This window comes from Tarenaya hassleriana, unplaced genomic scaffold (genome assembly GCF_000463585.1).
Source record: "Tarenaya hassleriana unplaced genomic scaffold, ASM46358v1 Cleome8, whole genome shotgun sequence".
NCBI lineage: Eukaryota > Viridiplantae > Streptophyta > Magnoliopsida > Brassicales > Cleomaceae > Tarenaya > Tarenaya hassleriana.
Window position 1 is genome coordinate 2173591 of NW_010970490.1, and position 25839 is coordinate 2199429.

The 25839-nt window shown below is 35.7% G+C and overlaps 5 protein-coding genes across 5 annotated transcripts in view; 1 reads left to right on the top strand and 4 right to left on the bottom strand.

The window, feature by feature from the left end:
* LOC104802512 (RING-H2 finger protein ATL46-like) overlaps positions 1-1948 on the top strand; it is a 5268-nt gene extending 3320 nt beyond the window's left edge. The window contains exon 2 of the mRNA XM_010526157.2: positions 1059-1948. The gene's annotated coding sequence lies outside the window, so the exon portion shown is untranslated. The remainder of the gene's footprint in view (positions 1-1058) is intronic.
* On the bottom strand, positions 1843-4519 carry LOC104802511 (protoheme IX farnesyltransferase, mitochondrial-like). Its single transcript, XM_010526155.1, has 7 exons — positions 4096-4519; positions 3849-3981; positions 3533-3670; positions 3297-3430; positions 2984-3109; positions 2595-2698; positions 1843-2432 (listed from the first exon to the last, which is right to left on the bottom strand). Exons 1-7 carry the CDS (start codon positions 4392-4394, stop codon positions 2065-2067), a joined length of 1302 nt encoding a protein of 433 aa, XP_010524457.1. The 5' UTR covers positions 4395-4519; the 3' UTR covers positions 1843-2064.
* A 256-nt stretch (positions 4520-4775) lies between these two features.
* LOC104802513 (uncharacterized protein At1g04910-like) lies at positions 4776-7443 on the bottom strand. The gene is made up of 6 exons (XM_010526159.1): positions 6601-7443; positions 6342-6510; positions 6151-6240; positions 5756-6039; positions 5401-5659; positions 4776-5318 (listed from the first exon to the last, which is right to left on the bottom strand). Exons 1-6 carry the CDS (start codon positions 7272-7274, stop codon positions 5082-5084), a joined length of 1713 nt encoding a protein of 570 aa, XP_010524461.1. The 5' UTR covers positions 7275-7443; the 3' UTR covers positions 4776-5081.
* Positions 7444-13654: 6211 nt separating this feature from the next.
* LOC104802514 (beta-glucosidase 27-like) lies at positions 13655-17133 on the bottom strand. The gene is made up of 14 exons (XM_010526160.1): positions 16997-17133; positions 16754-16847; positions 16514-16583; positions 16364-16419; positions 16173-16248; positions 15993-16070; positions 15772-15859; positions 15422-15677; positions 15214-15329; positions 14838-15055; positions 14700-14734; positions 14444-14546; positions 14233-14341; positions 13655-14127 (listed from the first exon to the last, which is right to left on the bottom strand). Exons 1-14 carry the CDS (start codon positions 17002-17004, stop codon positions 13794-13796), a joined length of 1641 nt encoding a protein of 546 aa, XP_010524462.1. The 5' UTR covers positions 17005-17133; the 3' UTR covers positions 13655-13793.
* Positions 17134-21686: 4553 nt separating this feature from the next.
* LOC104803083 (beta-glucosidase 28-like) lies at positions 21687-24529 on the bottom strand. Its single transcript, XM_019201252.1, has 11 exons — positions 24237-24529; positions 23686-23755; positions 23464-23519; positions 23276-23351; positions 23110-23187; positions 22913-23000; positions 22524-22779; positions 22325-22443; positions 22098-22231; positions 21917-22019; positions 21687-21795 (listed from the first exon to the last, which is right to left on the bottom strand). The coding sequence occupies exons 1-10, from the start codon at positions 24390-24392 to the stop codon at positions 21958-21960; spliced, it is 1095 nt and encodes a 364-aa protein (XP_019056797.1). The 5' UTR covers positions 24393-24529; the 3' UTR covers positions 21687-21795; positions 21917-21957.
* Positions 24530-25839: the final 1310 nt, after the last annotated feature.

Sequence of the window (25839 nt, forward strand, 5' to 3'; positions counted from 1 at the left end):
GAAATACCGTTGGAAATTTCCAACCCAATTTTTCAATTGAATACGTTGAAAATTCCGTTAAAAATTTCCAACGGGTGTTTCCAACGGATACCCGTTGAAAATTTTCAACGGAATTTCAACGGAAATCGTCGTTGAAACGCCGTTGAAAACCGTTGAAAATCCGTTGGAAATTTTCCAACGGACAAATCCGTTAGAAAATCCGTTGGAATTCGAGGATTTTTTTGTAGTGAAAAAACATGACTACATCTGTCAAAATAGAGGGAAACCATGTGAATGGCTGTCTCCAAAATTAAGTTCATCTATGTATTTTATTAACTAATTGATTCACCGATTTTTTCATTTAACTAAAAAGAGAAGAAAATATCATGTAACATGTTTCCAAATCCACTAAAATTTCCTACCCACTCTCTCTGCCCACCACGAAAAGTGTTTGCACAACAAGTGGCTTCAATTGATACAGAATTTCATATTCAAAAATTACTTGATTGAATCTATCTATCTATCTATATTTACATATATACACATATATATTATGTATGTGTATTCTTTTATAGGAAATTCTGTCTTGCAAGTTTACCAAAAAAAACATACGTAAACAAACAAATACTACACTAGAATGTTGTAAAAAACCATACGTAAAAATGGGTTGTAGTAGGACAAAGACAAATAACCTACGGGTTTAACTACTACACTTGTGCAACTTTTTTCTCACTCGTCGATTTTCATGTTAGGTTTTATATTTGGTATTGGATGGGTTTATTTTAAATTAAATTTTATGACATATACGTAATTAGTTTTTTTGTTAATGAATTAGTTTTATTTTGATTGGTCATGAGACCTTTTTTGGTAGAGAGAAATTTCATTATATATCACAGAAAATTCCTCATTCAACACACTATGGAAAGCCTTAGTCACCTATTAGTCAAGTCGTCAAAAAAAATCAAGAAAAAAAAGAGTTAGTTATAATATTTTTCTCATTACAAAAAAATATTTTTTTCTAATCACATAATATTATTTATAGAAATTCTGTATAATAAAAAAATATTTACATGGGACAGGGGACCGATTCTTTCTTCTAGAAGCAGCCCATTAAAAAAATATACAAATGCCATCATCTGGTTTCCATTCTGGAATGGATTTTGTGTTTTTTATATTATATTATATTATATTATATTATATATGACATTGATGTTCCATATGCTGTTTGTTCCATAAATAAAGATACATATGCTGTGTATACATACGTTCGTACATATATACATACATCTATGCGTGCTTCGGTGCGTGTAAAGACTATTCAACATCAATTTTTTTTGTCATGTAATAAAAAGAAAACACATTATTCATGCATTGGAATCTGACGTAGATATTTTATTGCCGACATAATCATAGAAATACTGTTTTTATTAATTTAAATTATTTCTTACTGTACTATACGCGTGTATCTACGTGTTGAATCTACGGCTGGTGGCACACCAAGAAGTGGATAATGTTCTCTCGAGAGAACGAGATCAAAATATTTTTTTGAAGGAATTCTCTTCTTTTTTTTAAACAAATACATTTATATGTTAAACACGAGGATATTATTAAAAATAAAAATAAAAACTTCTGTACCAGAAACTCGGAATATTGACATTCAAATAGGAAAACAAACACTGTGGATTGGTCGTACGATCCGGAAGATATAGAAGATAAGCACATTCATGGAAGAGAATGAGACCGCAACTGAGGATACCAGTTGAGTTAAGATCAAACAAATAAAATTGGGGATTGTTTTTGGCAAACATCATTAGAAGGGTTTTCACCTAACAACAAAACCATGAGGACATTATAGAGCCATCATTAGGAACTGGCAAAACCGACATGGGTTTGCTGTAAGTAAGCCAGAAAATGCATTGGTATACAGTCTCATGGTCTTACCTTATGGGATCACAAAAAAAAAAAAAAAGGAGTTGAGGCAAATCTTTAACTTACATGCATCATCCCCTTTCTTATTCTCAACTTCAAACTCATTGAATGCTTTCAGATTTGTATCAACCAAAAAAAAAAGAACTCTGCAATGTTTTAGGAAGAGGAGAAGGAAGGAGCCGGCAGAAAAGGGAAGGGTGCAACAGAAGCGTAGGCCACAGGGGGGCGACCCTGTCCCTGTGTGGCCTTTCTCTTTTTCTGACTGCGAGTTTTATCCTCACCATCTCTTGTTTCATATGCTGAAAGCTTCGTTAAACCGACTTCTTCCAGGCGATGCTGATTGTTACCAGTTTCTCGATGCAAAAGGAGACCCGACATGAAAACGGGGAGGAAGAGAAGGCTTGCATGGAACATCTTCCTTGCTTTCTGAGTGGTTCGGTCTCGGTAGAATGAAAATGCTGTAGCAGCAATTGCAAGGGTGAGGACTGTTGATTCCATGCAAAACCAACCTGATGTCAAACCCCCTGTCCAACGTATTCAAATAACGAAGATGCCACCATCAGGATCAGAAGCTCATGAACAAACCCAAGGCCAAGAATTAGAGAAGGAAAAGAAGCAGTAACACTAGATGAATCCCGAAGGTAAAACAAAAGAAATGGCACAAAAAAAACCGGAGCATGACTTACAATCATAGGCTAAGAAACCGAGAGGAATCATGTACAAGCAGTTCCTAAGAGCCACTGCAGCTGTCCTCTGTCCAGAAGGATCAAAAAGCGAGAACATCTTATACCTGAAAACATGACAGTTAAAAATCAAAACTTTGGGTTTGTTGCAATGGTGGAGCTTGCTAGCTTCAGAAAAGACCAATGTGATTTTCAAATCTAGTCTAAACCAAGACAGGCAGCACAAGAATTCTTATTGACATTCTACTATATTCTACTTCACTTACGTTGACATCTACACCAGGACTCAACTAAAGAAAAACACTAGGATCATCCAATCAGATCACATTCCTTAAAGACTATAAACACCAGAACTCATAAAACAAAACTGAAATGGGAGCATAAGCACATACCCTCCTGCAGCATAATCATTACGGCACAGGTATGCAAGGGCCATGAAGTGAGGGATCTGCCAAAAATATAGAGCAGCCGGAAGAATCATTGAATTGAGTGAAATCTGACCAGAGGCTGCAGCCCACCTGAAAACTCCAAAATACATGACCATAAAAAAACGTTGGTATTCAAGCATGAACACGCAATAGGAAACTGACAACAAAGTATGCTGAAACTCGAAGATCAGATCAGATTGGTAATGTAACCACATAGTACTCAAATAGACAATCATGAATTCAAATGGAACATCCAAGAGAGAAAGAAGAAAATTACCCAAGCAAGGGTGGGATAGCACCAACAACAGCCCCCACCCATGTATTGATAGGGTGAAGCTGCTTCAACGGAGTATAAACAAAGGCATAAAGGAAAAGATTGGAAGATGCAAGTCCAGCAGCCAGAATATTAGCCTGCAATAACCTTGTCCCAGAAGCATAAGATAAGAGTCTAAACTTGTATCACTAAGACATATTACTACGTCCAATCATGCATAAAAAAAAACAAGCAGTTACCTTGCAAGCCAACAAAGAAGCACCAGCAGCACCGGCAAAAGATGCCCACGCAACAGCATGTGGTACACTGATGCGTCCTGAAGGCAACGGCCTTTGCCTTGTCCTCTTCATCTTGGCATCATTGCTTATCTCAAAAATCTAATGAAGGAGGAGGGTGTGGGATTAGCAAAAACTCACAAAGACCACCCAGGTAGGTCGGGAAAGCTAAGATTTTTTAGCACTTAAAAGGCTTAATATACTACCAGAACCAGACAAGGACATTGGCAATTTTGCAACTTAAACGACAAAAACGCAGAAAGATGAAAAGAGGTGAAACCTGATTCAAGGAGTTAGCAGAAGCTGCAACCATCATCGTACCAGTACAAGTGTAACAAAGCCCGGCAAAGTCTATTGCAGCATCTCCAGTTCCAAGAATATACCCAGTTCCAGAAGTCGCAACAACAAGCATGCTACAAACATCGAACAAGGTTTTGACATAACTATACACTTCCGAGATATGATTTCCATCCTAATATCGACGATAACCCTATCGCTAGTTACTGAGAAATGAAAGGCACACATACCTGAGTCGGGCTTTAGAAAGCTCCCAATAGCAGCGAGCGTAGTGGTTCCCTAATCCTACCGTCGCCGCAACTCTCGACGAAATTTCACCGGCGGTGGTGGTTGATGCAAAAGCTCGAACCCTATCAGACGTTTCCGCCGGAATCGCAAGCTTAGCAGCTGATTCCGACGAAAGCGGAGGATCAGAGACGCTGTTGACGGCACGAAATGCGCAGGACCAGGGAATCAATCTAGGGTTTGGCGAAGAGGAGGACAAGGAGATCCTCGAAGAAAAACACGAAACAGCAGATCTTCGCCACATCGTAATTTCCGGTCGGCCCTGATCTACAAGGCGATAAACAATGGGGAACAATCACGGATACCTCATCGCCTGTGTTCTCAATCCTGATTAGCGATTACTTCCACGCTTCGGGCCACAGCGACTTTGATCACTTTCAGAATGACTTTTAGGGCAAAAATGCAATTACGTGAGACTTTGGGGGGCATTTCTGTAATTAAAATGTTTATCGCAGTGGAAGCATAGTTACAGTTGAAATTTGTTAATTCTTCTTTTTAATAATTTTAAAATTCTCAAGTATCATGGTTGTCTTGTATTGTATTATATATAGCAATTGTACAAAAAAAATGTATCCCATTTTTCCTTTTGTAAGACAACACCTCACCATCTTAATTTATATGAAGATGAATTATGAAAAAATGTGCCTTTTTTTATTGTACAACTCTATTCGTATACAACACCGTATGTATAATTACAGTACAAATAAATCAAATCAAAGAATCGTTTCATATCCTATATAAATCTACTCCCACCTATAGTAAAAACATATAAGCCTCGACGATACGATACGATACAACGCCGTAAAATCATACGTACATATATACGCAGGGAAAAGAATAATCAGAGTGTACGGACAAAAAGAACATCGATCGCCGCCTGATGGGGAAACCGTCAAAAGACCAAAACGCCCTTGGACTCGAGCACTCTGATTTATGCGTCCGAGTGACCCGCTGAGTCATTGCACATGCACTCGGGGATCGGATGTTTGGTCACATCCTTGCCGGCTTTGCTTGTTCTGATCTCAGGTTGTCCTAAGGAATCTCGGTGAAGCTCCTTCACGATCATGTTGAACTCTGCCTCCGGCAAAGACGAGTTCATGAAGTACGGAATCATCTGCCTCTTCTTCGGCGTAATGTACTTCTTGTGCCCAGCGTATGCTCTTTCCCCCTGTAAATGATCATATCGGTTAGCAGAGGAAGATTGGTTTGTGTGTGTATGTGTTGGGTATATATATATATGTATAATATACCTGTAGAGCATGACCCATGTTTCCTCCATGAGAAGGCATGAACACGTCGCTCTTCTCGCAGACTATATAGTCGATAGCCGCCATTACAGATGCTTTCTTGGCAAAGGGTTCCAGTTCATGGAGCAAGGCAAGGTCTTGCTTGTTGTGTAAGTGAGGGAATTCACTGATCAATGGCTTTAAAGCCTCCTTTCCGCCCAGAGGCTCTCCTCCCGCCCAGTATATCCTCGTGTTTCTCGGAGCATCCAGCGCTTTAAGCAGCCTTTGATCACAGAAAAACCAATCAGAGAAAGTCATCAGATCGTTAACAGAATCGAACATAGCGGGATTCGTGACCGAGAAGTGGATTTTTGTCTACCTGGTGACTTCCACGGCATTCAAAGGGCAGAGGCCGGCGAGTTTTCTCTCGTGATAAGTCATGTTCGATCGAGCAGTTAGAAGCTCGGGATGGCGTTCTCTTTCGCTGTTCACAATCTCGTCGTACTCGGGAGTCAGACCAGGGAGGCAACCTGTCCGAACCCAAACATCCTTCTCCATTCGAAGATGAATTGCTAGGTACGGCCCCTGGCTTCGCATCCTCGCAGCTAGCCTGTCACCAAGTTCTTGAATCCTAGGCGAAAATCTCAGTGCCTGGAAAGCAACCTGAGAAACATGACATGAAAACTAAGGTTTCCAAAACGGCTATTTCACAAACAAAAGTAACTAAGCCAAGAAAGTCTGAAAGGGGTATGTATACAAAGACAAGACCATAACCTTGCAGCGGAGTTTCTGGAGATCTGAGGGAAGGTCCTTGGAGAGTCTTGAATCGAGACCACGTAGAAGCAAAACCCTTTCCCGGTTAATCTGCAATAACAGAGGAAATACATGTTAATCAATGCACCAAAATGCCAAGAACTAATAGAAACCCTCCAACATAAATAAGCCAAGATTGGTAGAAGTCTTACCCTTTTGAGGTAATGTGATCGAATCCAGTCAGGGGAAGCGTGGAGGGGAGTCCTCTTCTCTTCCACGGGCCTCGTCATCACGTGCGTTGAAGGCAATGATGAAACTATATGGACATCATCAGCTAGAACGCTCTTGAAATGTTCCAAATCGAATATATCAGCGAATTCACTGCACAAAAATGGCAAAAAAACATTGGAGAATCGATTCGAACAAGGATGTGAAAAGTTCATAACTTTTCTTCAGAATCTTTTAATCTACCTTTCGTCGCCCCAGATGACGTTGACCTGCAGAATGGGAACAACAAGAGAAGCTCCGAGGATTCTGGCGATGACAACAGCGTCAACAATCTGATTTCTCTGCTGATTCATCCCACCAGACACCACGACAATCAGATACTTCCATCTGTTCTTCAGAATCGTCGAGCTTTCTCTCTTATACTGTCTGCTAAATCTCAAGCAGGGTTTATACCCCATCCCATCAGGCTGTTTCCAGAAATCAGTCAACAAAGATTCGTTCTTTCCGCTGTCCGATTGAAATCTCGTATCCGATTTCGAATGCCCATCAGAAGTTTCCGGCTCCGTTCCGTTCGTTTGGGCATTACGGGCAAAACCCAGATGGGATTCAACGGGTTCTTCTCTGCCAAAGCTTTGTGGTTGATTCGTGGAACATGGGTACCGCGTAAAAGGGAGCGGGATCGGGTCAACGTTGAAACCGAACTTCATCATGCCGAAGAAGGAGACGAGAAACAGAGCCAAGAACCAGAGCCTGGGGTTTCTGAAAGAGAGGCTGAACTTGCTGGAGCATCTGGAGGATTTCTTGGGTGAGACAAGAAGAGATTGCAACGAGGAAGATGATAAAGAGCTTATAATCTGCGAGGGGACCGATATGTAGGATACTTTCTTCTTGCTGTTGCCGTTCTTGGATATCGCCATCACAGAGAATCGAGGAAAAAGGATGAACAAGAAATCTCAAGGATTGTGAAAGAATGTTAGAAGAGATGTCGAGGGCCTTTTTTTTAATATCCTCACTGTCTTCGTTTAAGCACAATAAAGAAAAGGAGAGAGAGAGATAGAGATGGGCGGCGGGAACGCGAAGTCTGATCAAAGTCTGCAACGCGTTCTTTAAGGAAGTGAGAGAGGAGGTGATTTTTGAATAACGTGGATTATTTTTTATTTTTATATGTTCACAATTACCACGAGAGTTTTGGTGAATTCCCTCATTTTCAATCAATGGGTCATGTGTAGTTTATACGGCATGACGTCCATATCACAATTTTGTGAATTCAAACTCGATAGTAACACGTATAGACAATTAGACATCCATTTACATGCCTCCCATACATTTAAAAAAAATCATCTTAAATCGTACAAAAATCAAAATGATATCGAAAAGTTATGCGTGTTATTAAAATATTTTGGAACGTAAACAATTGGGTTTTACATCATTATTGATATTTAAAGCAACGTCTAGCAATTAAGAACATATGCTACTTTGAAACCGAAGACAGAGAGTGTTATGGTTGTGACGTTTACATCATTGATTATTGAAGCGAAGTTTCTATCATTTACTTGCTTCTCCCATGGTTACAAAGAACACTAACCAAGTCTGTGTCGTGTTCTGATACGTCCAGCTGTTTTTTTTTTGTTGGCAGCGACAACCCTCGAAAGAAAAAAAAAACAAGACAGAAATAATAATATGAAGAAAAAAAAGTTCACGAGCCAGCCTGTGAAGGCATCGTATATATTGCATTTAAAAAATTCGTTTTGTTTGGATTCTCAAAGGAGCAAAATGAAACCATAATCATTGTTTGAGCTTATGGAAATTCATACTTTTTTTCATTTCTGTTGAAAGATCGATTATGGACATAAATAGATAGATGTACTACATTGAATGACTATCCGTCCGTAAATACTATTTATCTTGGGAATGCACATTATTTTATTTTTCAGGGTATTATATTTATTCGTTTTAATTTTTTTTAAATGTTTTATATTTTGTTTGAAATCAATTAATTTCATTTTAAAATATTACAATTTAATCGTTTTTTTAAATAAAAAATAATCATTTATTCAATCTTATATATCTTAAACCATAATAATAATAATAATCTATTCATGTTTCTACACATTTTTTCATTTTTTTTAAAGTCAACTATAACGATATTTTGGATGAGTATGAATTTATTTCATCCTCAATCCGGTTAAAAGATTGGACTAGGCATTTTACGCTCTGCCCATACCAAAAAAATAATATTAGGTTAATGTTTTTGAAAAATACTTTATCGTTAGGATATTTAAAACCCCATTTTTTTTAAAAAAAAAATGGAAGCTATGTATTGGGGGCAAAAGGGAGTCATTTGAATAAACTTGCCTTGGGGGCACATCTATCCCAATGGACGCCAGCTGTAATCCATTTGACACGCTGGCATATTCTGCCACGTGGGACTAACAATGACTTCTCAACATCTGCCACGTGGACTCTGGTCCTCTCACAGGTGGCGGGCCCGCTTTTCGCTTTGCGTACCCGGGGAAAAAAAAAGATTACATATTTTTTTTATAAAAAAAAATGGATAGATACATGTTGTTATGATATAACATGTGAATATTAGTTACATGTTATAATGGATAGATACTCATTTTCTTTTTCTTTTTTTTTTTTGTAACCGATACTAATTTTCTTTATAGTAATGTGGTTAGCAACTTGTTAACATCACATGATGTGTTAGCTTGAACGGTCCAAGGATTCTGCATAGTGTTATTACCTTTTTGGCCTTTGTAAGATCACTCTGTATTTTGACTATCGATTTAAATCGTATTTAATAATATTGGAAAACCAGAGAACGAAAGCATCTCGCCTACCGGTCCAACTATACTTTATATTATGCAATTGATAAAAATATGTATACGCTCCCAAAGTGTCATTTGTTGACAAGGCCAATTATAGTCACGCGTTTCTTAGTTGCCTTATTAGTTTTAAATGAATTAACAAATTGTTTATATATAGTGGTGATATACTGTTTCAACTTTCAACTAATATGATGATAGCTGTGCAATATTACCAACTTGGACTTGGAAGGTTAAAACAAATATCCACATCAGCTACTTATTATAAATTATCAATATTTGTGGTTTTTAAAATAAAAATTATTTATATTGCTCCGGATTAAGGTGTTTTCGATTTTATAAATATTATGGTGATATATATAATAGTTGCATTAAGGACTAATTAGGCTATCAAATGATCTAATTTGTTCTAACATTATTGATGAACGTTGTCATTCAACAACTCCAATGATAATCATTTTTTTTATAACCAGGATAGTTTCCGGACCTTCGGTCCAACTACATCCATCCTAGACCTGGGACCAACCTTTATATATAGACCATTTTGATCCAAAAATCACATCCCTTCCTACTAGTGGAATCGAATCCATGATTTCGATGATGACTTTGACACCTCTCACCCATTGGGCCACCAACTGTTGGGTTTCATATTAATTTTCATTTAGCTTGGAATGGTGAGGCTTTTACGATGATTACCGACGACAACGATGAGTTGAACCACCAATCCACCATTAAGACTTTTATTAACAACACTTTCAGAATTTTATAAAATATGCATGCATAATACTTATAAATATACAAATATGTGAAAGGAATGTGGTTACGTACGTTACCCACAAGTTGTTCAACCATATTAAGACATTTTTAAAAGCTATCATTCACTTGGACACTCTTAAATTATTAAAGAAACATATTAGAAATACATTGTCGAGAATTACAAGTGTAAGTGTTACTTAAAGATATAAAAAGTAATGAATTGAAACTTGAAAATTAAGATAACATTATATCTTGAAGAAAACGAATGGAAATTACCCCTCCATTAATCTAAAAACCAAAGTTTCAATCCCATTAAATAATTTTCTAACGATACGTATCGTTGGTCCAAATTCCAATGAAATTTATTTAAGACACGAAAATTCAATGGGACCATCGTCACGTGAGAACTGAAGACTTTGCTCTCTTATCCAGATCTCTCTTAACCGATCATTGCATTATGTATCAGAATTCACATTATTACATTCTCGGGTTGTAGAAAAACACGATGACAAATAGGCAAAGGTAATGTTTTGGGTCTGCAAAATGGGCCCAATGTTGCTATATTCTACAATGGAGGCGAAATAAAAAACGATGTGGGTATGATAAATCGATTATTTGATAATATACATGGTAGTTTTCTAATAAAATATTTTCAATTGAAACAAAAGAATCAAATCTAATAAAAAATTAAAATAACGTATAAAATTTAAAATTGTGTAGTTAATATGTAACTTATTGGCCAATCATACGGAACTTCGCCATTCTTATTCATATAGTGGTCTGTCACTTTTTTTTTGTGTGTGATGGAAGACCATTGCGTCTTCTTCCACATCAGCCTCTAAGTTCGATGAATATATATATATATATGTCATATCAGCATTGATAAGAAAACCCACCGAGTGTCTTTTTTCTTTTTACTTCTAAATTCACTACAATAAAACAAAAATGTGATAAATGGATAGGATTACATAATGGAACAATTGCAAAAAGGGGGACAAGCTAAGCTTTTGGTATGTGTGGAGGGTCCTCCACAATTGAAGGCTCAGTAACCGATACTTATTTTCTTTATAGTAATGTGGTTAGCAACTTGTTAACATCACATGATGTGTTAGCTTGAACGGTCCAAGGATTCTGCATAGTGTTATTACCTTTTTGGCCTTTGTAAGATCACTCTGTATTTTGACTATAGATTTAAATCGTATTTAATAATATTGGAAAACCAGAGAACGAAAGCATCTCGCCTACCGGTCCAACTATACTTTATATTATGCAATTGATAAAAATATGTATACGCTCCCAAAGTGTCATTTGTTGACAAGGCCAATTATAGTCACGCGTTTCTTAGTTGCCTTATTAGTTTTAAATGAATTAACAAATTGTTTATATATAGTGGTGATATACTGTTTCAACTTTCAACTAATATGATGATAGCTGTGCAATATTACCAACTTGGACTTGGAAGGTTAAAACAAATATCCACATCAGCTACTTATTATAAATTATCAATATTTGTGGTTTTTAAAATAAAAATTATTTATATTGCTCCGGATTAAGGTGTTTTCGATTTTATAAATATTATGGTGATATATATAATAGTTGCATTAAGGACTAATTAGGCTATCAAATGATCTAATTTGTTCTAACATTATTGATGAACGTTGTCATTCAACAACTCCAATGATAATCATTTTTTTTATAACCAGGATAGTTTCCGGACCTTCGGTCCAACTACATCCATCCTAGACCTGGGACCAACCTTTATATATAGACCATTTTGATCCAAAAATCACATCCCTTCCTACTAGTGGAATCGAATCCATGATTTCGATGATGACTTTGACACCTCTCACCCATTGGGCCACCAACTGTTGGGTTTCATATTAATTTTCATTTAGCTTGGAATGGTGAGGCTTTTACGATGATTACCGACGACAACGATGAGTTGAACCACCAATCCACCATTAAGACTTTTATTAACAACACTTTCAGAATTTTATAAAATATGCATGCATAATACTTATAAATATACAAATATGTGAAAGGAATGTGGTTACGTACGTTACCCACAAGTTGTTCAACCATATTAAGACATTTTTAAAAGCTATCATTCACTTGGACACTCTTAAATTATTAAAGAAACATATTAGAAATACATTGTCGAGAATTACAAGTGTAAGTGTTACTTAAAGATATAAAAAGTAATGAATTGAAACTTGAAAATTAAGATAACATTATATCTTGAAGAAAACGAATGGAAATTACCCCTCCATTAATCTAAAAACCAAAGTTTCAATCCCATTAAATAATTTTCTAACGATACGTATCGTTGGTCCAAATTCCAATGAAATTTATTTAAGACACGAAAATTCAATGGGACCATCGTCACGTGAGAACTGAAGACTTTGCTCTCTTATCCAGATCTCTCTTAACCGATCATTGCATTATGTATCAGAATTCACATTATTACATTCTCGGGTTGTAGAAAAACACGATGACAAATAGGCAAAGGTAATGTTTTGGGTCTGCAAAATGGGCCCAATGTTGCTATATTCTACAATGGAGGCGAAATAAAAAACGATGTGGGTATGATAAATCGATTATTTGATAATATACATGGTAGTTTTCTAATAAAATATTTTCAATTGAAACAAAAGAATCAAATCTAATAAAAAATTAAAATAACGTATAAAATTTAAAATTGTGTAGTTAATATGTAACTTATTGGCCAATCATACGGAACTTCGCCATTCTTATTCATATAGTGGTCTGTCACTTTTTTTTTGTGTGTGATGGAAGACCATTGCGTCTTCTTCCACATCAGCCTCTAAGTTCGATGAATATATATATATATATGTCATATCAGCATTGATAAGAAAACCCACCGAGTGTCTTTTTTCTTTTTACTTCTAAATTCACTACAATAAAACAAAAATGTGATAAATGGATAGGATTACATAATGGAACAATTGCAAAAAGGGGGACAAGCTAAGCTTTTGGTATGTGTGGAGGGTCCTCCACAATTGAAGGCTCACATGCACATGCAGCATTCTCATATGGCTTGATGAGGCATTCAAAGCAAAGGGAGTATTAATTACTCTCTCATTCATAATTCATAATTTACACATGTATATATATATATATGTGTGTGTGTAAATTGTAATATTGATGATTAATAGTGGCAAAGGGAACAAAAATAGTGGAGGTCATGGAGGGAGGGAGCAATATATGGAAAAGGGCATGTGAGCTTTGTCTCTCTTTCCCATGTGCCCTTTTCACTTTAATTTGAGGCACTCCCTTCATTTTCTTGGCAAGCTATGGTGCACCATTCCCTCGCATACCATATATTATAAATTATTATTTAATATTTTGTATACTTATAATTGTTTTTCTTTTGTTCTCTTCAAAGTGAAGAAGCTCGCGCGGTTGACATTAATGCAAGAGATATCCTATATGTACGGTTCCATATATATATATATATATATAGCATATGCAAATGATATATAAATATTGATTGTCTGCATCTCTCATTGCAATGGGCTCTATGATCCGAAGCCCACAATATTAAACATACATCGTTCATACTTGTAGGCTTTCCATTAGGGTTCTATCTCGGACATCTTACCATGAAACTCGACCTGGACGATAAGAATCTTTGTAATCGACTCAGTACAGTCCGTACACCATTTATAAATAGATTTTCCGATTGGCTTCTTGACCAACACAATATACACGTAACATATTACAGATTTCTCTCCGTTACATTAAATTTTTATTAAAGAAAAAAAAAACGTACAAAGAAATGAATTAATTAAGTTTATTTGTTAACCACATTATTTAAAAAAAAAAGAGAGATTAAAAGAACAACTCCAACGCCTTAGAGGATTCGGACATCTTCACCGAGAAACAGAAACTCGAACCGGTTGATGATAAGAATCTCTTGTCTTCGACCACACTATGATTACTCTTCTTCACCAACCCTAATTCCCCATTCAAATCCTCATCCGCTGTCTCTTGGTTTTTCTTTAGAAATTCTCTGAACCACATAGCCGACATTTTAGGGTATCGTTTAAGGCCGTTGTTGTAATCAACGTAGAAAAGGCCGTAGCGGACTTCGTATCCGTTGTTCCATTCGAAGTTATCGAGCAACGACCACGCGAAATATCCTTCCACTTGGCACCCGTCCTCGCTGCAAAAACGTTCGTTTGTGGTTAACACGAAATCTCATCGATGATCATCATGCACATTATTAACAAGAAACTGATATTTTTACGGGTAAACTATATATGCTTACTTGATGGCTTGCTGCAGTTGATAGAGATGCTTCTTGTGGTACTCTGTCCTCTGTATGTCCATCAAGTCGAACAGCTTTGGTTTTTTGTCGCAGCTCGGATCGCAATATCCTGGATATAATTAATTAATTTAATTTCTTCAGTTTAAATGGGATAATAAATTAATAATTACGGTTTTTATTAATTTGAATTATACGGGTTTTTTTTTAATACCGTTTTCAGTGATTATAAATTTGTGGTTCCCGTATTTGTTCTTGGCGTAATTTAGAACTTTTCGGAGTCCCTGCGGATAGCTTATCACCCACTCTGCACCACCCTGTAGAAATATCATAGCACACGTCAGCGCATGCAAAGTTTACGTACAATTGTATAAGATAGCGTATGAATATATATATATATATATATATATATATATATATATGTGTGTGTGTGTGTGTAATGAAAACGTAAAATTATTGCAGCTCATTACCTGAATACCAATGGCCTTTCCCGCGACATTATGTTCTGTAAGAGAAACGAAGAAAACGAAGAAGCTTGGAAGTTAAGATGCGACAAATCGTGGACGAAATTTCTGAATTCGGGAGTAGTGGGTTTGACTTTGACTTACTTTTCCATTCGACGTGTTGGTCCGATCTGTAAGAGAGTTTCTCAGGGTCAATTTCGTCAATGTTTTTCGCGTAAACGCCGCTGTAATAATTTATTCCCACGAAATCGAAGGATCCTTTCAGCTTCTGAGATTGCGCTGCGGTGAATGACGGTAATCTTTCCCCGACTATTTCCCTCATGCATTCCGGATAATCTCCGTACACGGTGGGACCCATATGCCTATGAAGAATATAAATAAAAAACAAGTGTTAAAAACACTAATTATGTAATTAACATTCTGAATATTTTAGCTTATTATATATATATATATATATAAATATATACACGGTAATTATAGCAATAAAACTTTGTGTATAAGAAAATAAAAAGTGGCTTACCATCCGAGCATGAACTCCATGGCTCGGTCGGCTGCTTCAACATCTTTAACGCAGTTCCAATCATAGGGTTCGTACCACAAGGGACAGTGAGCGATCCCAATCTTCCCATCTTTGCACTGCAGCGAATGAACCATCAATTTCAATATTTCTTCAAAGAAAGACAACTAAAATAAAATAAAAAATAACGTAGAATTTAATGTTTTCATACGTTTTGGAAACTTCTGAAGGCTTCAACGGCTTCGGCATGGGCTAGAAGCAGATTATGGCTAACAATATAGACTTCATGACCGGAATTTCCAGCCTCACACGCGTTGTTGATGTACTTTGAACCACGTCCGGGCGCTTTCCGGCCCATGTCGTAGCCACCGTTACTGTAAACCCACGGTTCGTTGATGGTGACCCACAGCTTCACCCGGTCACCGAATTCTTCGAAGCATACGCTAGCGAAATCGCGGAAATCATCCCTGCATCCATCACGAATACCGTATTAGTTGAGATGTAATTCAGTATATAAAGTTTGGATTTGTTGGGAAGAATGGAAGATGGCGATATACTTACACAACTTTCTCGCTCAAAAAGCCGCCATATTCTTCTTCTAGGGCTTGAGGAATGTCCCAATGGAACAAAGTGGCGAGAGGAGTAATTCCTGCTCATTGTGTCACAAATAGATGATGTATATCATTACATAAACTTCATGACTTTATATATCGTTATAAGGAACTATGTTTTAAAATTATAACCATATATATATATATTGGAAACAAAGATTTTGTACGTACCATTTGCAAGGAGTTCGTCGATAAGGTCGTTGTAGAATTTGATTCCCTCCTTGTTCACTCCTTTGCTTCTTTTCCCATCTGTTTTCACAACATATGATTAAAAAAAGAATTAAGTCTTCCGTTTTGGCAAAACTGTCATAAAAAGAACAACAAAGATCGAGGGTGAGATTTCGAGCTTACCGGGAAATATCCGAACCCACGAAATCGAGAATCTGAAGGCATTCATGTTGATGTCCTTCATTCTTTGGATATCTTCCTGTCATATTTTCAGCACACATATAAATAAATAGTTAGATATCAAGTTTAAACTAAGTACGTCAAGACGCCATTAAAAGAAGAAGAAGAAGAGAAATTGTGCATTGTGCAGTTACCTTGTAACGATGATAGAAATCAACCGCCTCGTCTGCGTTGTTGTAACAGTTTCTTTCTGCGAATTTCGAATGTAATGAAAATTTGTTAAACTCGATTTAACCCAAAAAATAAAATGATTGTGGTCGATCGAGCATGGGGAAGGTAGAAACCTGGAAATTTGCGAACAAAGTTGTCCCAAATGCTTTCTCCGCGAGAGCCTTCGTCCACGGCTCCTTCATACTGACATCACAAGTGCTGTGTTAATTGTTTTCCTTATATATATATATATATATATATGCATGTGTTTATTATACATTATACATTATACATGATAACTTTGAATACATATATATGTATTTGTATGCAGATTTTACGTGAAATTAAGCGTTGTTTTATATAGACAAGTGTACCTGGTAAGCTGATGAAGCAGTTCCAAACAGAAAATCCTCGGGGAAGGAGGCTCGGCTGAACGATTTGTTACCAGCAACACGCATTTTCTTAGCCCTAATATATTATCAAATAAAAAAAGTTTAGAAAACTTGGTGAAAACTAATCTCACTGCTCACGCACACCATATATATATATACATATACACACACACATATATATATACATGTATATAAGAAGAACTTATTGAAGAAGGTTGCACTAACAGTGTCATTGTTACAAGAATTGATCGGTCTTTTTGCCTTGGAGAGAAAAAAGAACAAATGTATTTGTCGTGTGTTTTTTTTTCTTACAGCAAAAAAATAAATGAATTAAAGAAGAGAGATTATTGTGAAATATGAAAGCTTATGCTATGAGATTGTTCTGAGAGAAACAAGGAGCATATGGGCGCTATATATAGACTTGGGAGGGGGGGGAAGGATCTGAAAAATAGGGCAACGCAGTCGTTAATTTCAAGTCAAACCACTTACGTATGCATATTCTATCAAGATGTTTGGACTGCCCTACCACGTTTAGTCTTTTTGTGCGAACTTTGTTATTAATGTGCACATGCCCGTGAGATTTTTATTTTTATCTATCTTTAGTACATTTTTTGGATATTACAATAGTTGTGCTATATTCAAGATAATAATAATTATTTATTCATTGTCAAATAAATTTAATAATATATATATTATTATAAAACATTGAATTAATTTTGATCATTGATTGGTTTTCTCATCCAAAGATTATGGGCTATACTTTTCCAAACTTGACTAATCTGCCTATTGTTCCGTTCAATTTCGTTTCGTAACTTTAGTTCGTTAATTAATATTATAATAAAATTGTAAATAAAATAGCTATTTAATATTTGGGAGACTCAAATAATTATGCCCATGCATGACTCGCCCTTCAAAATTAATATTCAGCTTTTAAAAAAAAATATATTTATTCAGAATACTAAATAATCAGGAAACAATAATTAGTAAGTCATATATATATATATATAACGTTAAATCGTGTCCTCTTTTTGACGGGATATAGCATAACAGATATGAATGGCCCTTATTAAAGCTGTATTATATATAGGTCACTTTTTTAGACCGGTCCTTTAAACAATATTAAAATAACGGTGAAATGAATTCAATTATCTTGTTATTTTCCCGTTGTGGCACCCAAAAATGTACGTGGAAGACGGCGGTATCTTTACGTTGCCGAAAAGTCATGAACGAACAACACGACATTTTCTTTATTTTGTTTTATAATTTTATTCACAACTGCTAAATTTACGTAGCAAATTTCTTCGCTTCTGATTGATTAATTCCCTCCAAAGTATTTGTTGCAAAATTCGTTAATTCTTTTATATGACGATGCTATGATTTTACATAATTTTTAGATTTATTCTTAATGAGTTTTATCGTTATAAAATCATTTCGTTTAATCGTATGATTACAATGCTATATATGTACTAAATATATAAGATATTAAATGACTCATCATGGGGTGGTCGATTGGTCGATTTTAGGATGCAAAAGATTTGAAGGTCGAGTGTTCGATTCTGTTTGATAGAGAGATATAAATTTTAGACCAAAATGATTCATATGTAAAAGCAGATCATGTGTTTATGGTGGATGTAGTCGGACCGAAGGTTTGGGAACCATTCTGATTATAAAAAAATATATATTAAATGTGTTACGACTGAAATTGAAACGAGTTTGGTAGTGAATCTCTAATTTATATATATAGCTTTCGATAAAATAAATATTTTCAATTAAATGGAGTGAATGTCATCATCATAGAATCTCCTAGTCTATCAAAGCGTGCTAGGGCTCCGAAGGAATAGCATATTTCCCAATAAAGACGGATTTGATTATTCTAAAATTTTCGGACAAAGAATTTTCCCGCGTAATTTCGCTCGAACACATTGGTCAAAATTAAATGACATAAATTTGCGATATTAAATTAACAGTCCTCAAAGTCTGTAGATAGATACACTATGGTCGGCACGTGTCATGCCCATGCATGCAGAGAGTAAGGTAGGTAGAAACGTGACAACATGGCCGATAGAAACACGCAAACATGTTAATATTCGTATCCATCAAACATTGTACTTTCACGTTTTTCAAGTTTGAATTAGAAATTTCTTTCTGAAGCCCCATTTACTTGAACAACATGACGCAATGAATTATTATTATTATTATTATTATTATTATTATTATTATTATTATTATTACTAGCATCAGAATTTGGATTTATTATATTATGTTTTTACACGATATTAATAATTCATTATATCCTATATCGTCTGACAAAACATTATTATGCGACTTAACGTTATTTTTTGAATGGTGTATATATATATAGCAAAAAAATATTCGATAATAATGTTTTTTCATGTTAAATATTTTCCAAATTTCCAGGAAAAAAAACAAAAATCGGCAAAGCGATAAGAAAATAAAGTGGGATTTACAATTACTTGACAAGGAAATTTGAAGTAGTCAAACACGTGACTGAGCGAGTTTGAACATTTTTGTATTTATTTTTGTTACAAATTAAATTCCAATAACATGGGTAAATAAAGTTTAAGCTTGACAATACATATCGATTTTTATATATATTAAAAAATGTATTATTTATTAAGGCCTTTATACCTACCATCCGTATGCAACCGATTTGGACCGCCAGCCAATTAATTCAACTAGGAGTAAATTTTATTTTTCTTTTGTTTATTTAGGTCTTGGAAGCGACTGGGAAGTTTACTCCTCCGCTTAAATTTCTTATTTTATTAGGTATATATATACGTATATGTTTTTAGATTTTATTTGGTCTTATGTTATACACACATGCACCTTTAACAAAAAAAAATGTTACACACACACACACGCTAATACAAACAAAGAAAAGTTGGTGTAGAGAGTGGCAAAGTGTTGACCCTATGTGTGTTTTGGGTGGTTGGCTAAAATGGCAACTCCGGTCCACACTAATATTCTCTCTGTCTTATTTTATAGAGTATTTCCATGTCCGAATAGTAAAGAGTATATTATTAATGCAGTCCAATTAATTAAATATATTCTCCCCATGGATATATATATATATATATATATATATATATATATATATATATTTATTAAGGTAAATTTGGTACGGTGGATAATTAGTGCGTAAATATATGTCATAGCGGTTAAATATACATGTTTCATTTTTAGCAAGCCCAATCGTGCCATCGCCTCCACCATCCAAATTGGGCCTTTGAGAGCCCAATTCGATGTGATTCATGGCCCGAACCAACAATTTTGGGCGTGAAAAAAGCCCATATTGATTTATCCCCTCATCGAATTCAATCTTGGGCTAAGGCCGTTACGATTCATGACCTGGCCCACTTCATATTTTTTTATTCACCATCTAATAATTCGGTGCTGGCCGAAGCCCATCGTGATTTTATAATCTAATCTTCACTTTTTTTTTGCTCTTTCCTTTTTAAAAGAAAAATTCTCCATCATATATACACACACACACACACACACATATATATATATATATATACAGTTATTGAATTACCTTTATAGGCACCGGTTTTGATTTATTTATTCTGCATGTGTACCAAATTTATGATCTTCATATCTTAAAATAAAAGCTGGAAATAAATTTAAAATTTTTTCAAGCCGCGTGCGATGGAATACGCAACCGTCAAGGGCAAAATAGTAATTACGGAAGGTAAAGCGTAATCTGGCTTAGATTGTGTAGACACGTGGAACCACGGCATGGCGGCCAGACCCGACCCAACCTCACCGACTGCGGGAAGAGTCGTGCTGACGTGGCATCGGCATCCATTTTAACCAGTCTTCGTTTTTTGTACAATCACTTGCTCGCACGCAAAGAAAGTCGGAATTTACATAATCTTTGGAGGGGAGAAATATGATTAAGGCCCATCTTCGAATATATAAATATATATGTAAGTATATCACTACAAGAAATACAATCGATTATTCTCCAATATTGGTAAATGACAAAATTTTGTAAAAAAAAAGCCTTAACAATGGGGGAATGAATTTGAAAGGAGAAGCCATAAGAGATGATTTCTACCGGTCTTCGTTTTTTGTACAATCACTTGCTCGCACGCAAAGAAAGTCGGAATTTACAAAATCTTTGGAGGGGAGACTCGTTCTCTCGGTTCCTCAAATCGATCACGTTAATTACTGTAAATACGAGTGATAAATATGATTAAGGCCCATCTTCGAATATATAAATATATATGTAAGTATATCATTACAAGAAAATACAATCGATTATTCTCCAATATCGGTAAATGACAAAATTTTGTAAAAAAAAGCCTTAACAATGGGGGAATGAATTTGAAAGGAGAAGCCATAAGAGATGATTTCTTTTGTCTATTTAGTACGATAACGCGTTCTCAGGTTGACAAAAACGGCCATTAGAATAATCGAAAACTGTGCAGTGATCCTTTTGTCCTCTCCATGATCTGTTCACCATCAGTGACAGAAGAGAGCTCGACGTGGACGGAGCCTCAAAACCCTCTGTCTCGCCCAGCGTCACGTTCCATCCCTCACGTGACTCCTCACGTGATATCACTTGGAACTCCTCCGGCGGCGTGACGACATCATCATCGTCATCTCCGACCGGACTCCCCCTCTCGAGGAACCGCTTGAACCACTTTGCCGAATCTTTTGGATGACGTTTCAGATCATCGTTGTAATCCACGTAGTAAAGACCGAATCTAGCGGAGTATCCGTATTCCCACTCGAAGTTATCCAACAGCGACCACGCGTAATACCCTCTCACGTCGCAGCCATCCTCTCTGATAACAAAAAAAAAAAATTAAATTCCACATTCGGTGCCAAACTATAATATAAGATTTTAATCAAATCCAAATAATTGAGAGAGATTATAAGAGCATACACAATGGCCTTGTGGAGCTGCTGAAGATGTTTCTGATGGTACTCCAATCTAAATTCGTCCCTAAGAATTTCCTCCTTGGATGTGGTGCCGTCATCATAGTCGTTGATTCCTGTAATTTCACGTCGATTACAGCACCAAACAAGTTATATTCACACAATGAAACGTGTTCATTAATTAGAGATATATATATATATATACACGATATCTTAGGAATTCAAAAAAATTCTCACCGTTTTCTTTGATGTAAACTATTGGATTGTTGTATTTGTCTTTAATGTAGTTTAGAACCTTTCTCAGCCCTTCCGGAACTGAAAACAGAAACTTTCTGGGTTCCTGCAAGAAAAAACAAAAAATGTTGGGGGACTTTCGGATTATAATTAACAATAACAAAGCCGCATTTGAAGGACATACCCATGGACCGATGTAGTGTCCGGTCTTGTTCGTCTCTGTCCAAAAGCAACAAAGAGGTAAACGCCGGTAATCTACTCCCGACATACTTCTTCATCAACTCGGGATAGTCCCCATGGACCACCGGACCGAGATGCCTACATATACGTCCATAACATTTTATGATTTATTTGTTACAAAGAAAAAATGAAAATCTTTTGGAGGATTATAAGAAATGTTTGATAACCTACCAATCGAATTCTAACATAAGGGCTCGTTCTACTGCTTCCTTGTCGGCAGCGGATTCCGAATCATAAGGCTCGAACCACCTAGGAGACAGCACTATCCCAATCTGACCATCTTTTGGAATCTGCAACATTGAAAACCAAATCAGCAACCTGCTTTTATACATAATTACGATAATACCCTTACACGACTATAGTGTGTCACCTTATCGCATTTTCTGAACTCTTGAACGGCGGCGGCATGAGCAAGAAGAAGATGGTGAGACGCGATGTAAGGCTCTGTACCCGAATCACCGGCTTGGCATCTGCTGTCCACCCATTTCGAGCATCTACCGACGGCTTTATTGCCGTTGTCGTAACCGGCTACACTTATAATGTACGGCTCGTTGATCGTGGACCACATATTCACCTTGTCCCCGAACTCTTGGAAGCATACTCTCGAAAAGTCTCGGAAATCTTCACTGTTTTCACGAATTTTGATTTACATGATGAGTTTGAATTCATGCGCTTTTTTTGGAATTTGGTAAACTAATTAATGGTTACGTATATATATTTGGTAAACGAGGTTACGTATATATATTTATTTTGGCTTACATGATTTGAGGGCTTAAAAATCCTCCATACTCGTCTTCTAGTGCTTGAGGGTGGTCCCAATGATAAAGGGTGGCCGAAGGTTGTATGCCTGCATGTTTCATGATAACGTCAAAACATAACGATTAATTTTGATTAATTGCAATCGCTAAACACTTTTTGATTAGAGAAGTGATTTACTCATATATCATATATGTTACCATTAGCAATAAGCTCGTCTATGAGATCCTTGTAGAATCGTACCCCTTCTTGGTTTACTCCATCCTTTAACTTCCCACCTATAAAAAAATATTGCGAAAGATTAAAAAAAAATCCACCGATATATAATAATGTTGCTGTTAAATAAAATTAACAGTTGAAACTTACTGGGGAGTATTCTGGCCCACGAGATGGAGAATCTGAAAGCGTCCATGTTCATTTCCTTCATTAATTTAATGTCGTCCTGTTGTATTTTTTTTTTAAAAAAATTTCACGTAACAACATATGTATGAGTCAAAAAGCTAACAAAAATTATATGGATAATAAATAAATAAATAAATATATATAAATTGCACCTTGTAGCGATGATAAAAGTCAAGTGCAACATCTGCATTGTCCATGTTGGTCCTATCTGGCATTACATAAGATAAAGAAAACAAGATTTATTAGTCGTCAACTGTTGGAGCCTTAATCCTAATTTATATCACATAAAAAACGTGATTAACTGTATTTAGGCGTAGTCTTTAAATATACAGATTATATGCGGTCGTATATTCGAATTATAGGTTTGTACGGACCTGGGTAAGTGTGGGCGAAGTGGTCCCATATCGTCGTCGATTTTCCGCCTTCGTTGGTGGCTCCTTCGTACTATACGCAGATGAATCATACGTACGGCGTCGTTTAATTAGTATCGGACAAGGAAAATACATATACAAGCATTTACAATTAAATATTAAGAATTATAATTATATATATTAAAATCCTAGTATTACATAAACTCATGATATTTTTCAATTATTTCATCACATCTTTCTTCATCACCGTGCGTATCTAACAAAAATGTTTTTTTTTTCTCTTTACAATCTTTCTACATCATTGAAGAGATTGTATGGGACTTCCCAACACTTTGGGATTGTCAACGTCACACAAATAAATTTGTATAAGGCAATGATATATACGGTTGCAATCAGAAACCAAATAAAAAAAATTTAATCTTTTACGGCTCAATATGTATGTCGAACACTAACATTATGTATAAAAGATTAACCCTAACCATATAATAAAACAAAATTAAGAAGCGAGATTCTGATAACAATGCATGGAATTCGGAGTGGGAACAGTAAATTACCTGTAAGGCGGAAGAGGCGGTTCCGAATACGAAATCTTCGGGAAAACTATGGCGATCCAAGGGACTCGAAAAGGGGATCACATGTTCAGATTGGGACTCAATTGCGAGCCATGACGTCATCAAAATGACGATTGCATAATAACCCTTAATCGCCATTATTCATATACGTTTTTCCCTGTGAGGAATGGTTTTGTATATACGCTCTAGGATTCGATCGAGTAATGTAGATGAACACTCAGAGAGAGAGAGAGAGAGAGAGAGAGAGAGAGAGAGAGAGAGAGAGAGAGAGAGATCTTGTGGAGTGTTTGAGAAACTGGTGGATATCGCTCTTCTTATATAGAACTCGGTGTACGTGGAATTCAAATCCACTACTATCAGATCCCACGAAATAAAAAAAATGAAAAATAAGAGAAATTATTTTGGGTACGTGTAAAACATATCGATAAAGAAAAAAAAAATGGGGTGTAAGATCTTATCCCTTTTATAGATGGATTATATTTAATTGTATAATAAACCGGGAGTTTCTTTCCATGTTTGCTACGTTAATACAAGGCAAAGACTATTTATTCAAAATGACAAAAGAAGCGAAAACCGTTTTGGTTTCGTACGTTGTGGTGACTTGGCAATTTTGTATCTTTTTTTATAAATAAGGTTATTATTTTATTTATTAAAAAAAATGAAGGAAGGAAAAAAAACTTTTCAGAGCTTTGAACGTACAAACTCAGGGATCCGACCGTCTTCTTAGCTCTTTTGTTCGTTCCGAATGAAGCCGGAATAGTTGCCCTTATTCAACCCTCTAATTAAATTTGGGAGTGTGTGTATATGTGTATATGTAATAATAAGGTTGGGGGTGAATGTGGTCATGATCGGGGCTACGTTCACTGTTCTACAAACATTTTGCATGCAAAAATGCGTTTTTGCATGTGGGAAACAGTTACAATGCCTCGTTTGTCTCGAGCTTTTACGAATTCTTGACCACTGATGCAATTCTATCCACTTCCACTGTATGTATATATAGTAATTAAATATTTAAAACATTTTCATTAAAAAACATCCTTTGGTTTTCTCCTTGATTTGATAAAAATATCATCAGATTGCTTAAATTATATCGACCAAAAAAAACCGAGTGAATATAGCGATTAACAGACTAAAATCTTGAAAGAATAATTTGTGTGCATCGTTATCGTATTTTTTTTTTATAAAAAAAACAACAACAGAAGATTGAAATAGATCGTAATTGGAAGATTTAATATATTTTAAAAATTATATCGCTTGAGATAAATGTTCCGTTCTTGGATAATATAATACGAGAACTTTATCGGTAAAAATGGAAAATTGGATATATAATCGATTTACATTGGGAAAACAATTTGTTTAATTTCCTTAAAAAGAGTATAAAAAGAGTATTGAGACATTTTTTTCCTTTTAGATTCGACAGCAGTATAAAAGTTTTATAGGAAAAAAAACTTGTATATATATTTACATGTTTTTATTTATTGGCCAATTTAAGTATATCTATAAAAATGTGAAAGGATTTGTTTCTTATATATTTAAAAGGTATTTTAAACATTTTTTTTTTGGATTTCTGAGGACCTGAAATTGA

Coding starts and splice junctions, on each gene's coding strand:
- LOC104802511 (XM_010526155.1), bottom strand. CDS start 4,394: ATGTGGCGAAGATCTGCTGTTTCGTGTTTTTCTTCGAGGATCTCCTTG. Junction 3,431..3,532: donor CTTCTTTGTTGGCTTGCAAG/GTAACTGCTTGT, acceptor AGGTTATTGCAG/GCTAATATTCTGGCTGCTGG. Junction 2,699..2,983: donor AATGATTATGCTGCAGGAGG/GTATGTGCTTAT, acceptor TCATGTTTTCAG/GTATAAGATGTTCTCGCTTT.
- LOC104802513 (XM_010526159.1), bottom strand. CDS start 7,274: ATGGCGATATCCAAGAACGGCAACAGCAAGAAGAAAGTATCCTACATA. Junction 5,660..5,755: donor AATGCCGTGGAAGTCACCAG/GTAGACAAAAAT, acceptor CTGTGATCAAAG/GCTGCTTAAAGCGCTGGATG. Junction 5,319..5,400: donor ACATGGGTCATGCTCTACAG/GTATATTATACA, acceptor GATCATTTACAG/GGGGAAAGAGCATACGCTGG.
- LOC104802514 (XM_010526160.1), bottom strand. Junction 15,860..15,992: donor CGACGAACTCCTTGCAAATG/GTACGTACAAAA, acceptor CACAATGAGCAG/GAATTACTCCTCTCGCCACT. Junction 14,128..14,232: donor CAACTGCAGCAAGCCATCAA/GTAAGCATATAT, acceptor ACGTTTTTGCAG/CGAGGACGGGTGCCAAGTGG.
- LOC104803083 (XM_019201252.1), bottom strand. CDS start 24,392: ATGGCGATTAAGGGTTATTATGCAATCGTCATTTTGATGACGTCATGG. Junction 22,232..22,324: donor CTTATGTTAGAATTCGATTG/GTAGGTTATCAA, acceptor ACGTATATGTAG/GCATCTCGGTCCGGTGGTCC. Junction 22,020..22,097: donor GACACTACATCGGTCCATGG/GTATGTCCTTCA, acceptor TTTTTCTTGCAG/GAACCCAGAAAGTTTCTGTT.